The following is a 14,161-nucleotide window of genomic DNA, read 5'->3' as shown; positions in this document are numbered from 1 at the left end:
ATGTTGTTTTTTCGAGTTATTTGCACCGATCGATGTTCACTGTGTCAATACGGAGTCTCTCTAACGATAGCGAGTGCCCGGACCACATATGGATGAGCACTACCGGTTCAAAGGTTAATTTCCGGCTGGCGATCTGCCGATCGGCCACCAGATGGCGCTCTTGAACCGCTAGAGAGTTGAGTGGATCTTTGCAGTGTGTCTCAGGGCTCCGGAAAGGAAATATGATTTCGATGACAGATTTTTGAAATATTGACATCAAAGACGAGTTACGGCGTCTTCGGCAGAATGAGCATGGCTAGGAATGACGTGTAAACTCGTCCACGGCGATCATAGTGTTAACACAACATTATGCATACTTTTGACAATAAATAAAATCTGAATTTGTTCTTACTTGCTTGCCTGGGTAAATAAAGGTTATAGAAATGTAAAAAAAAAATAAAAATAAAGATTTGAAAACCGATACCGATATTTTCCGATATCACATTTTAATGCCGATATCCGCCGATAATATCGGTAGGCCGATAATATCGGACATCCCTAGTTCTGAGGCCTCGTCGTAGCCAACAACCATTCCCTGTTAGCCGAAGCTAGCGATGATGTGGCACTTCCCCTTCCCCACCCAGCGAGGGTGAGGAGGGATTTCAAAGTCTCTGATCAGCGCGTCTGATCGATTCCACGTCGTGTCTTAATCTAACTTACCCCGGAAGGAACTCATGGCTCATAACGTTCTCCCCCTAGCAACGGGCCCCCCCCCCCCCCCTTCTCGTTACTACGTGACACGCTACCATGTGTTAGATTTCGATCAATCAGCCAGTATCACCTCTTCATCTGTTGGCTTGTGTCACTTATCACCTCTGTATCCGTTGACTCTGCGTTGTGGTTTATCTCTCCGACGTCTCATACTGGCTGTACAATCTTTGTCATCCCCCTTTAATGCAATCCGTAAGCATAAGAATTTGACACTAGGCCGCGTAGTACCTTTCTTGGAAAACGTTTATTACATAAACAAAAGCCTCAGATGTTACCCATTTCGTATTGTCCTTGAAAAAGTCTTTGATGGAACACTAAATTCATTATTCTATCGTCTTCTGCTGTTTAGTCCAATGGTGGCTAAGGCCTCGTCGTTAGCCACAACCCTTCTCCCGTTAGCCGAAGCTAATGATGATGTGTCATCTCCCCTCCCCCACCGGCAAGGGTGAGAGAGAGATGAACGTCTCTGATCCATGGCCGCTCACGGCAGCTTCGTGTCTAGATCTAACTCATACGCGGAAGACACTCACATTATAATAATCATCATCATCATTAATGACAAGCCCCGCCCCTCTTCTGGTTGTCATGTGACGTGCTGTCATGGCAACTGCTTTCAACCTTTAACACACATTAAAAACGTCTGTTTCATTAATGTCAAACTCTCTGACCATTGTGCCTGCTGCTGTTCTTATCAGTTGTTGTGTGCTGATGGAATGCAGACACCCTGCTCGCTGCTACAACACTGACTGCTCCCTGCTCTGTTTTCACCCAGATAACGGCCCTCTGCCCAGTTTGGCTGGAGACAGACATACATGCTGAAAATGATGATAATGGTATTATCCTCTTAAAACTCATCTCTATATCGGTTATACACCAAATGCAAATCATCGATTTCCTTTACTTCCCCCTTTGATTCTAAATTAAACTTTTAAAATCATAAATCATTATTTGGTTTCGAACCGATAAAATGTCCCCCTTATATACCTTCTGTATATACATATGACCACACAGGACTTCACGTTGTCGCCTTCATGCTGTCTCTTGTCTCGATCTTGATGCTCTGGAAGAAAGTCCTTGTTTTGTTCATGATTCAACAATAAAAAAAAACCATGATCTCTGTTTCAAAATGCCTCGAAAACAGCGTCTCCGCAGGAAAGACCCCCGGTGTCTGCCTCGTCCTCCCCTGGGCAACACCGCCTGCGACCGCTGGACTCCGCCCCATTGGCCGTCTCCACCGCTGTCGATGGTCCTCCTTTTCGCTATCGGTCGTCTCCGGACTCTGAAAGCAGAAAAACAACACCAGCAGTCTTCTGTACACAACCTTCCTTTGTGTTTTCTACTAGTCTACCACCTTCTCAACACCCATATCTGTCCTACAGGGCGGTTCCCTGTTGTCGTCTTCCGTCGCGACACCAGCAGCTTACCGATACCCACTTCCGCGCCCTATCTTCGTCCCATGGTTGGCCCCCAGCGCGATCGCGCACGCTAGTTCTTTCTGGTGACCGTGTTCTCTGAAAACTCTTGCCCTATTTATCAGGTGTGAGAAGGCGCAACTGAAAATTAAACTCCCTCTTTATTTTCCACCTTAACCTCGTTAATTAACTGCACCTCATCTCTCTGTGAAGTTCTTATTTAATCTATTCTATAATTAAACTCTATTTAATTAACGTGTCTATCAATATTATAATACAACAGAGCATCGCTCTAAACAACAACAGAGCAGTCCGTGGCTCTGGAGCCGTCCGTCGCTCTAAACAACAACAGAGCAGTCGGTGGCTCTGGAGCAGTCCATCGCTCTAAACAACAACAGAGCAGTCCGTGGCTCTGGAGCAGTCCGTCGCTCTAAACAACAACAGAGCAGTCCGTGGCTCTGGAGCGGTCCGTGGCTCTCTCATAACACTGTGTATACACACAAGCAGTTTCTTGGTTCCCTGCCTCACACCCTGTATACACACATAAGCAGTTTCTCGGTTCCCTGCACACTAACCCTCGATGGCAGCCGACTCACTAGAAGGGTAGCCGAGACCACTCTCTGCCACTAGATGGTAGCAGATATCCATCTTCAAATATTTGCCTGCATTACCCCACTCCCACCCCTAGATGGCGGCCAAACTCAGTCTAGAGTACTTTAGCTGACGTGTCTCTCCTTGGTCTCTAGTTCCTGTTCGCCTCCTTGTGGAGCCTTGCGGCCATCTTGTCTCTGTGCCTCGTTATCCCTTCCTCCTCCGTAGGCCCTGGAACTGCTTTCTCTCATCTTATCTCGCTCATACGATTCTGCTGTCTCCTGTGTGTCTGTGGCTCTTGACTTTCACTCATACTTGTGGCGTCTTCCATACACTGTCCCTTTAACAGAAGTGGCTGACACCATATCTCACTCCCGCTATCTTATTATCACCAATGGCCGCCTATCATTCCGTCTGGGAATGAGAACACCCTTCCTTGAGGAGACGCTAGTCAGCATACCATGTTTCTACCACCCACACCAGTAACGTCGTTCACTGCTCTGTTCACGCACAGTCCCCCCTTCCCGCTTTCTGTGTTTGAACAGTAATCAACTAAATACGAGGTTATCCTCTAATTAACTGAACATATCTGCCGTCTCGTCCATTCTCATCCCACTCATACTCTCATTCTGCTCTCTTTTGCCTCCTTTCTACACTCCTACACAGTGGCTTCTGTGCTCTGAGCACTGTTTTGTTTGTCTGTAGATACGACCTCTCGGTTTTCAAAACAAAACCGTGCAGGGGGCGAAATTAAAGCCTGCCGCCCGCCAGGGGCGCTCAGTTTTTACCTTTGGCGCTTGCCACTGGGGTGTCTGCCCGCCGTGTGGCGTGTAGACGTGTAGTTCATAACGATACTCTTATTTTGAAAATATGTGCGGGTCTCATTTCCGCTCCAAGCGCAGTTCCAGTCATAATATCGATGGCTCCGGCAGTTAGCAGCATTCAGTTCGTATGATACTCTTATTTTGAAAGAAACCGTGGCAACGAGTCATATCCGCCCAGCCCTGCAGCGCGATACTATTGGCTTCTGCTCCTATCAACACAGAGGCAGTCTGCTCTAGTCTAGACCGGACCTCCATGAGCTACCGTTACTGTTTAAACAATGACCCAGTCAACTATTCACTTTTAGTTTAATACATGACGAGGCATTGTCTAACGGTATCTAGCTGGCTAGCTACTGATATCAACAAATGCTCCAGCAATAGTCGACTCGAGTGCATAATACCTCCGTTCCCTCGTTAGCTAGCTCACGTTAGCTAGCTCACGTTAGATCTATATGTCCCAGTAAACTAAATTGTCTTAACGTTACCTAGCGGGCTAGCAGTAGCTACAGATAGCTCCTGATATCAATGTCTTATAACATTGATTCAATGCGTATTGTAGCTGAGGGCATGTTGAATGTGATTTGACCAAAGAACCCGAACATTATACCAATAGGGCCCAGCTGCAGCGCCGGAGAATCCTTGCATGCTGAATGTAGAGTATTAGTATAGGGTCCCGCTGCAGCACAGGAGAATCCTTTTTGGAGCTGGAGGCTACTAGAGTACACACAGACAGTGGAGCTGTTTGCAGATAGCGAGCATTTTGACTTATTGCGTGGTGGCGATGTCTCGCAGATAATACAACTACAAGTATGATTATATAATATATATTTTATTTAAAAAAAAATGTTTTATATAAAATATATATATATATATATTTGTTTTTAATCAAAAAAAATTTGGCAGGTAAGAAATATGCTTGGCGGGTAGATTCTTCCCATCTACCCGCCACTGGCCGGTGAGTCAAAAAGTTAATTTCGCTCCCTGCGTGCAGCTCTGCTGCTCTCCCAAAACACACTTTTCCTCTGTGTCTTCAAAACACATTACAGCTGGCCTAGGTGTGTGTTAATTATGTTTACGGATGTACATATGTGTTCTTTATTTGGCTTAAAGATCAACAACCGTGGGTGCAAGTGAACTCACATTCTTTCTCCTACAGCACTGGTTGCTTGCGCCTCATGACCGCTCGACTCGACTCTCTCCCAGGGCTGGCTGGCCTTGCTTGCCGGCTTGGCTCGAGTTCATGATTCTCCCACACGCTGGCTGTTGTTCATTGTCGCCCCATTGAAAAGTATTTTTCCGTTGTTGTTATCTTTAATAAAAATCCGGCGTAAGGCACCAACTGTTAGATTTCGATCAATCAGCCAGTATCACCTCTTCATCTGTTGGCTTGTGTCACTTATCACCTCTGTATCCGTTGACTCTGCGTTGTGTTTTATCTCTCCGACATTTCATACTGGCTGTACAATCTTTGTCATCCCCCTTTAATGCAATCCGTAAGCATAAGAATTTGACGCTAGGCCGCGTAGTACCTTTCTTGGAAAACGCTGTTTATTACATAAACAAAAGCCTCAGATGTTACCCATTTCGTATCGTCCTTGAAAAAGTCTTTGATGGAACACTAAATTCATTATTCTATCGTCTTCTGCTGTTTAGTCCAATGGTGGCTAAGGCCTCGTCGTTAGCCACAACCCTTCTCCCGTTAGCCGAAGCTAATGATGATGTGTCATCTCCCCTTCCCCCACCGGCGAGGGTGAGAGAGAGATGAACGTCTCTGATCCACATCCGCTCGCGTCAGCTTCGTGTCTAGATCTAACTCATACGCGGAAGACACTCACATTATAATAATCATCATCATCATTAATGACAAGCCCCGCCCCTCTTCTGGTTGTCATGTGACGCGCTGTCATGGCAACTGCTTGCCAAAACGTTTCATTAATGTCAAACTCTCTCTCTAACCATTGTGCCTGCTGCTGTTCTTATCAGTTGTTGTGTGCTGATGGAATGCAGACACCCTGCTCGCTGCTACAACACTGACTGCTCCCTGCTCTGTTTTCACCCAGCTGATAACGGCCCTCTACCCAGTTTGGCTGGAGACAGACATACATGCTGAAAATGATGATAATGGTATTATCCTCTTAAAACTCATCTCTATATCGGTTATACACCAAATGCAAATCATCGATTTCCTTCACATGGCAACGGCTGGTCACCTTTAACACACTAACCGTCCGTTTCTATCGATGTCAAACTCTCCCGTAGCTCTGACCAAACCTGCCTCCACCAGTGCTTATCAGTGTTTATGTTAACAAGCTGCCGACGACCTTGGCTCTATTAGAACTGGCTTCCCAGTCTAACTTGAAAACACACACCACTAAATACTGTCCTCCTCATCTGAGATCTAATAGCAGATGCTGTCACCCACCGATATACATTATATACTGTTGAATGCCCACGCTCGCTCTTAGGTCAGATCGATAACTTCATAACTCATTGGTCTGCCTATCTACACCTCAAACAGCGTCCTGTGAAGTGGTTGACACGCAGAACCAACCGAGTCTACAAAATGTTGTTGTTACCACTGACCGACAAGAGACAGCGAATGCACCGTTCCGACCCCCGTCAGTCATCGACCTTTAACGTCGAGTGATTGAAGTTGCGGAATCTTTTATTTTATTTGCACTGGGAAGGACTCTCTATATTCAGAGGAGGTCCATTTCCCTAATCCGTTACACGTATTTATCACTATATGGCATTACTTGATAAAACCAGGTTTATCAGAATCCACCTTTAGTCCTTAATGCATAATCATAAGTCTCCTTTTACTCTACTTGATAAAGCCTATAGTTATAGTTATATCCCCATTATAGCTAGGGATAAAGCCTCTTACACATATTATCACTATATGGCTTTACTTGATAAAACCAGGTTTATCAGAATCCACCTTTAGTCCTTAATGCATAATCATAAGTCTCCTTTTACTCCGTAGGGATAAAGCCTATTATTCTATTTTACATCATTAATCAAAAAATGCATGGGGTGAAGTTACAATGCAAAACACATTTCATGCTTACCCGGTCGTCTGGTCAGAAGAAAGGATACAAATCATATTTATAAAGAGGTAATTTTAATTAGAAAAAGCTAGTTACAAAAAGATACTGAAGTGGAAAGCACCCAATTCAGTTTAAAATATGCACAGAACAAAACATCTCATCTCTGCACGGCTTGTGCCCCGTGTCTGGCAGCATTCTTCTCATCTCTCAAAAAAGTCTGTAGGCACGGCTTGTGCCCAGTGTCAAGCACCATTCTTCTCTTCCTCTCTCTCCAGCTCAGTGTAAAAATCCCCCTCTTGAAAGGGCAACCGTCCCTTTTATATCCATCTTACAATATTTCCGATTGGTCTAAACACAGTGAAGTCACAGGCTGTCATTTTTGTTTAGCAAACCAGAGTACAATACGTAATTCGTATGAGCTCCTCCTTCTTGGTACTAACGTTACTTCTCGTTACCTAGTGGTTTTTAAGTAACCGAAAGTCCCTTTTTCCTTCTAAACAGACAACGGCTTTGTCTGTGGTGACCACGTGATTTCGTACCATGTACAAGGCCTCTCCAGTATCTCTTAAGGATCCCTCCAGACAAACAGTTTTTACACATTATTCTGTTAGTATTATTCTCTACTGACACTCAATTTATAAGCATGCCATTTTGAAAACTTTTACTGTACACATCAAACATTTAATTGTTATATAGTTTCCTTTTTTAAGATCTCCCTCTATAGATTCAAGACTCTGTTTTTCAACCAGCAACCCTTCCCGTCTGAAAGGGTTAACATTTACAGCTCTCTCTCTCCTTTGCTGGGGCCCACATTCCTCAGGGTGCCTCCCTTCTGCATGTGGTCTGTGAAGAACAGACCCTTCTTATGGAGATTTTAAAGGCTCAGTTCCATTTGTTTTTAAAGTAGAGCCCTCATAGAGTTATTTTTCCAGAGTTCAGTTTATACTGGTCACATAGGAACGACTCAGGATGTCATTGTTCAAAAGTGTCGCTTGTTGATCTGTGGCACTTCACACATACGATACTGGTATAGGGTTCAATTCCCTGTTCTACCTAATACCATACAACTATTCGGTCTCTCTCTCTTTGTCTATGTCTCTTTCCTTCTCTCCATCTCTGTCTGTCTCTCTGTCTATATCTCTGTGTGTGTGTGCGTGTGTGTGTGTCTCTCTCTCACACTATGTCTCTTTCTTTGTGTGTGTGTGCGTGTGTGTGTGTCTCTCTCTCTTTGTCTATGTCTCTTTCCTTCTCTCCATCTCTGTCTGTCTCTCTGTCTATATCTCTGTGTGTGTGTGCGTGTGTGTGTGTCTCTCTCTCACACTATGTCTCTTTCTTTGTGTGTGTGTGCGTGTGTGTGTGTCTCTCTCTCACACTATGTCTCTCTCCTTGTGTGTGTGTGCGTGTGTGTGTGTCTCTCTCTCACACTATGTCTCTCTCCTTGTGTGTGTGTGCGTGTGTGTGTGTCTCTCTCTCACACTATGTCTCTCTCTCTCTCCCCTCTCCCCTCTGCTGAGGCCCACATTCCCCAGGTTGCCTCCCGTTTCACAGACACCAGGCACCTTTTCTGCAGATATTAAAGGCTCATTTCCATTTTTTATAAGTAGAGCCAGCATAAAGCTATCCTCCAGAGTTCAGTTTAAAGATTATACTGGTCACATAGGAACGACTCAGGATGTCATTGTCCAAGAGTGTCACTTGTTCTGTGACACTTTACATATACACATTGAAAAACATAGATTCCTTCAATAGGGATGAAAGGGGGTAGATAGCTGCCCTCGTTGTGCACTGAATCCCCAGCAGGAGGCCTTTTTGTGTGGAGTTTGCATGTTCTCCTGGATTTTGCGTGGCTTTTTCCTCAGGGTACTCTGGTCTCAGGTTAGGCACATACTCCTGCCGTTACCCTTGACCAAGGCACCTGCGTCAGAACTGGAGTTGGTCCCCAGGCGCCAGACTGTGGCAAGACTGCTCCTAAATAATTAAGATGGGTTAAATGCGGGGGACAAATTTCCCCACAGGGCTAATAAAGTAGGACAACATAGGACAACTTAAACTTTAAGGTGCAGGCCTGTACGCTGCGACGAGATCGTCGCAAATTGCCCCCTAATTTGGCCGGTGCGAATGAAAAATTATATCTACTCGCAAGCTTGCGAATAGTGATTTCACCCCTTCATTCGCATTTCACTACACTAACATTAGCCTACAACCAGGGCTGTACAGGCGACATAATGTTGCGGTTGTAATTTCATTAGACAGACCAGCGCGGACATTTAATAACATGCAATTTAATTGACACGAGCAATGGGCTAACGTTAGCTGGTGGTCCCGAGTGAAGCAGGGACGGTGGAAAAGTGAGGAAAGGGGGTGGGTTATATTGACAAGTGACAACGCTTGACAACAGAAGTTTAAACATAACTTCATATTTATTAGTTATTCGTTTCTGTATATCATCGACCACTGTGACTTTCCATAATAATAATAATAATAATAAATCAAATTTATATAGCGCCTTTCATAGAACCCAAGGTCGCTTTACAATCAGGACAAAAAATAGGGCAAGGAAAGTAGGGGGGGAGGGGGAAGAGGGGATGAGGGAAAGTAGGGGATAATGGACCTAATTTAATCTAAAACTAACTGATGGGGAAAGCCTTGGTGAAGAGGTGTGTTTTTAGAGCGGATTTGAAGGTGTCCAGGGTTGGGGCGTTGCGGATTTCGGGGGGGAGAGAGTTCCAGAGGGTAGGGGACGCCACGCTGAAGGCTCTGTCCCCAAAAGTCCGTAACCTGGTGCGAGGGATGGAGAGGAGACCTAGATCAGAGGATCGTAGGTTCCGGGATGGAGTGTACTGGTGGAGGAGATCTTCCGTGTTAGACTCTTCCTGTTTACATTCGAGTGTGACGTCATCACCTACGGCAGCTTAGACGATCAAAACGCGAACCTAGAACAAAACCCGGGGGGGGGGGGGGGGGGGGGGGGGGCTGGCTCTCTTGTGCGTTCTCGCCCCCTCTCTCTCTCTCGCTCTCTCTCTACATTCAATGATTTAAAGTAGCCAAACGTTACAGACAGTATAAATACTAACTGGATAGTTGATGATAAACATTTAATTTCATTATCTGAAATATTCTAAAATCATTAAGTCTGCTATAAGCCATTATCCCTTTGTGTGTAATTATTATTTTCTCACAGTAGTATATATATATATATATATATATATATATATATATATATATATATATATATATATATATATATATATATATATATATATATATATATATATGTGTGTGTGTGTTTGGCTAAAGTGGATAGAAAACACAGTACTGTGCAAAAAAAGGGCACCCAAGAGTTTTTATATAAATAGTCTTAGATGTAAATAATTTTTTTTATTAGTGTGTCAGTAGACTACTCTTAGTACATTTTCATTAAATTATTTTTTAAAGCATCTTCATGGTTTAATAATGCAAACATATGTTGCAGGGACTTATTATAATCATCATATTGGCGTGACTGTATGCATCAAAGGGTTAAATCAAGCATTTTTAAGTGCTTTAGGAAATGTCAAAATATTGCGATATATATTGTGTATCGTGATATGGCCAAAAAATATCGCAATATCATTTAGAGGCCATATCGCCCAGCCCTACTATAATGGTAAAATAGTTATTTAAAAATTTGCCCCTAAAAAATATTATTTGCCCCTAAATTTCTCATTTAGGGGCAAGTGTGCCCCTAGTGAAAAAGCTTAGCGTACAGCCCTGAGGTGGAATCTGTAATGCCGTCCAAAACGGCGACCTCTAGGCAAAAGACCCCCATGTGGTATTGCACTTTGGTTACATGTTTTGTTTTGGTCTGGTGTGTATGTTGGGAGTTGAGTGAGGATAGGGGGAGGGGTTGCTATTGTCGTCCACACCTCAGGCTCTGATGAGAGAGGTCTGGAGAAATTCACAGGATGACAAGCTAATACACAGCACCACAACTCCTACCCCACACAATCAAACAAAACCCAAAACAGTTTAACAACACGCAGTACCGAGCAAGGCTCTCGTCGCCTAGAGGTCGCTGTTTGATGGCATTAAAAATTCAGCATTGAGACTGGCAGGATGGGTTCAGGTTATTCAGTGTGCCAGGGCAGCAGCATATGGCACTGTACATGCTTTACTTCCATCAAAAACATATAGCTCGCTGAGGCTGTGATCAGATTGGATGCCTTTTTCCTGTGCTGAATAGATAATCGAAAGTGCACAGGGAGCAATGAGCAATATCACTGTTTACTACTTGCTACCTCAGCTAATGTTACGTAAGTTACATAAATTACTACCGTTAGCTACTATCGATACGTTTTCAACATCGTCAGCTGTCGATTTCTCTTCAGATACCTCATTATTTGTAGTCCCTCCCCTCGGGTTGAGTTGATTGGTCCGTCAACAAGACATTAACGTGCTCCGTGGCTAAAGTATGACATTTTTACAACTGAGAGCACTCGGAAAAGCGCCGCCTCAAAGGTGCGGGGCCTGTCGCAACAAAACCGTTGAAAACTATAGAAAAAAAGGCGCATGCCATTCAAAAAGGCGTCCAGTGTGATCACAGCCTGAGAATTACCCTCGCTTGTCCTCCTCATAGCTCTATAGGAATGGACAGAGGGAGGGAGATAGAGATGGGACAGGAGAAAATTTGGGAGAATTTTTTCTTTTTTTTTATTAAGAGGCAGGGAGCGAGAATGTGACAAGAGGGTGTGCCTGAGGGAAAACACAAGGAATATGAGTTCTAGAAAATAAATATGAGCAGCGCTGGTATTCTCCAATCACTCAGGCCACCAGGGGGTGAGGGGTCCATATTATGTTGGGGGCGAGGGGGGAGAGGGAGATGGAGATGGAGAGAGAGAGATAGAGAGAGAGAGACTGCCCGGCACATCAACAAAAGTGGAGAGAACAGAGAGAATGGATGAGTTTTTTAATATCATCCCTGAATCATTCACCACCACTCTCCTCCCTCCTCCAGGTGTTCATCAACTTCGCCATGGGCAATGTTGGCATGGAAACTGTGCCGCTCCACGGTGATGAAGATTCTCACAGTCTCGACTCCATTGAGGCGCTGGACACATAAGGGTTAACCCGACTGCCATCTTGCTCCTATCCCCAATGACCTCTCTCTCTCTTTCAATGACCTCTACCCCCTGGTGTCAGCATGTCTGGTCCATGTGCACCATGAAACAAGAGATGCAGAGATGCGAGTTTTGAATAGGAGCCAAATATTAATATATAATATTTTTTTTCCAGAAAAAAACATCTTTTTCTTGTGTTTACCTTCTTTGTTTTTTCACTCTGTTCATTTAGACTTTTTACCTTATGAAGGATAACGTATCATTCCATTGCCACTTTATATTGTCTATGAACATCAGCACAGCTTGCCATGAAGCAACGATCAATGCATATACAAACAAACACATACTGTATACACACATATGCCAATTAGAAACATTTGTTGAATTGTGAATTGAATTGTGAGGATACTTATCTTATGACATCTTATTGTCATACTGAATATCCAAAAGAAAGTGAAATTATTTGGTGACTTCTATTTCAACAAATCGTTAGTCATGTAAAGGATAAATGAACAATTATAGGTTGTTAGGTCTCAATCTTCTTCTGCGGTGGGGCATTATTCAGGGCTGTTCCCTGCTATATGCAGACTACAAGCGCCCTCATGTTTTTCTTTTGTGTACCCTCATGTATTGATCTATAAAGGAAAATTTGGCTTTGCTAGCAAACATTACAAACAAATGATAATGAATAAAATATAAATAAAATAGATGTTAGTTTGTTAACTTGATATTGTAACTCCACAACCCTCTAGTCAACAGCATGTTGCATTGGGCCCTAATAAAATCTAGAAATCTATTAATGATGTTACTGTAAGCATCCATAGCCTTGTAATCAGAATCTTTTCTTTCCTAGTTTGCATCATTATCGCTTGGCTCGCATATGGACAAAGCATGTTAAATTGCATATACAATAAATACTGTATATTATGTCTCTGAGTGGTTGAATTATCCTGAACCGTTTCTAATTACTGCCTGTAGGGTGTAAATCACTAAAGAAAATGGTCTTGGCCTGACGAGACGAACGCTTTTAATATATGCACTTTTCGCCTCTCGTTAACACTTTCTCTAAGGGCATATCCAACTTTTAGAATCAACCTACTGAATATTTGATGGACACTTTCCTTTCTTGCTCAAGGCATTGTTTCACATCCACTTGAAGTTATTGAGTTTATTATTTTTATACCTCTATTGTAATAAAGCAATTTTTCAAAAGCAACTGTTGTATATTGTACATGCTTTCTGCTGCAACTTGCAATACAACATGTAATCCTAAATACTAGGGGATAGCATAGCCACAGCAGTGTCCCAGGCTGGGGGATAGTGCACACAAAAAGATGCCTAAATAATCACAGTGCATTTATTTGCAAATAAGCAGCGCAAATGAAAGTGCTGCTTATTTGTAAATTAATTTAATTTGATTATTTCTGCATTCTTTGTTGTGTACTATCATATCCACTAGTATTTTGACTTCTGATCATTTGATGCATACAGCACCAAGTTAAACTGGCTATGTGAGCATTATTCTATTACACAGGCATACCAGATACATACCAGATATCAGATACCAGATATACCATAAGCAGCGCAAAAGTTGAAAGCGCTGCTTATTTGTAAATAAATTTAATTTGATTATTTCTGCATTCTTTGTTGTGTACTATCATATCCACTAGTATTTTGACGTCTGATCATTTGATGCATACAGTACAGCACCAAGTTAAACTGGCTGTGTGAGCATTATTCTATTACACAGGCATACCAGATATATACCAGATAGATACATACCAGATATATATACGATACATACCAAATACCAGATATACTGTAACAGACCTGGTTGCCGGTCTTGGTTATAGTTGGTAGGCCAGCTAGTTTTCATCAATGAATAATGCTGAATAAAAAAAATTAAATCAGCAGTTATTTATAATAGAACACAAGATACTTGTGCCCTAATGATATGGATAAGCGCTCAATGAAGAAAACCAATACTTTACAAACATAGCCACAACACTGGTTAATAAACTACCCTCCCACTCAGGGCATTTTGGGGTAGAACACATCCTAGCCTTCTACAAAAACCTAGGGGTCCGCAAACAACGACTTCAAACACGAAATGGTAACAACAGATGAGGTGCTCAAAAAACTGAGCGCCCTCCAACCTAACAAGGCCACTGGCCATAACAATATCCCCTCCAAATTCCTCAGAGACTCAGCAGCCACCATCACCCCAGTCATCACCCACATAATAAACCTCTCCATAAAACATGGACACGTCCCCAAGGACTTCAAAATTGCGAGAGTAACACCCCTGCACAAAAAGGGCAGAAAATTAGACCCAGGCAACTACCGCCCTGTTTCTATTCTTACCTCCATCTCGAAAGTCATGGAAAAAATTGTATACGAACAGGTCGAAAAGTACCTTGCGGAAAAAAATCTAATCT

General features: G+C 43.1%; 1 protein-coding gene across 1 annotated transcript in view; it reads left to right on the top strand.

Moving 5' to 3' along the window:
* Window positions 1-12,939, top strand: part of abca12 (ATP-binding cassette, sub-family A (ABC1), member 12) — a gene marked incomplete at its 5' end in the record, with an annotated part of 176,822 nt that extends 163,883 nt beyond the window's left edge. The window contains one exon of the mRNA XM_084311411.1: window positions 11,621-12,939. Coding sequence (XP_084167537.1) covers window positions 11,621-11,725 — 105 coding nt within the window. The 3' untranslated portion in view covers window positions 11,726-12,939. The remainder of the gene's footprint in view (window positions 1-11,620) is intronic.
* Window positions 12,940-14,161: the final 1,222 nt, after the last annotated feature.

The sequence above is a fragment of the Notolepis coatsorum genome, assembly GCF_963971535.1.
Source record: "Notolepis coatsorum genome assembly, chromosome: 3".
Lineage (NCBI taxonomy): Eukaryota > Metazoa > Chordata > Actinopteri > Aulopiformes > Paralepididae > Notolepis > Notolepis coatsorum.
The sequence above is the reverse complement of the archived record's forward strand: the minus strand, read 5'-3'. Positions and strand labels throughout refer to the sequence as shown.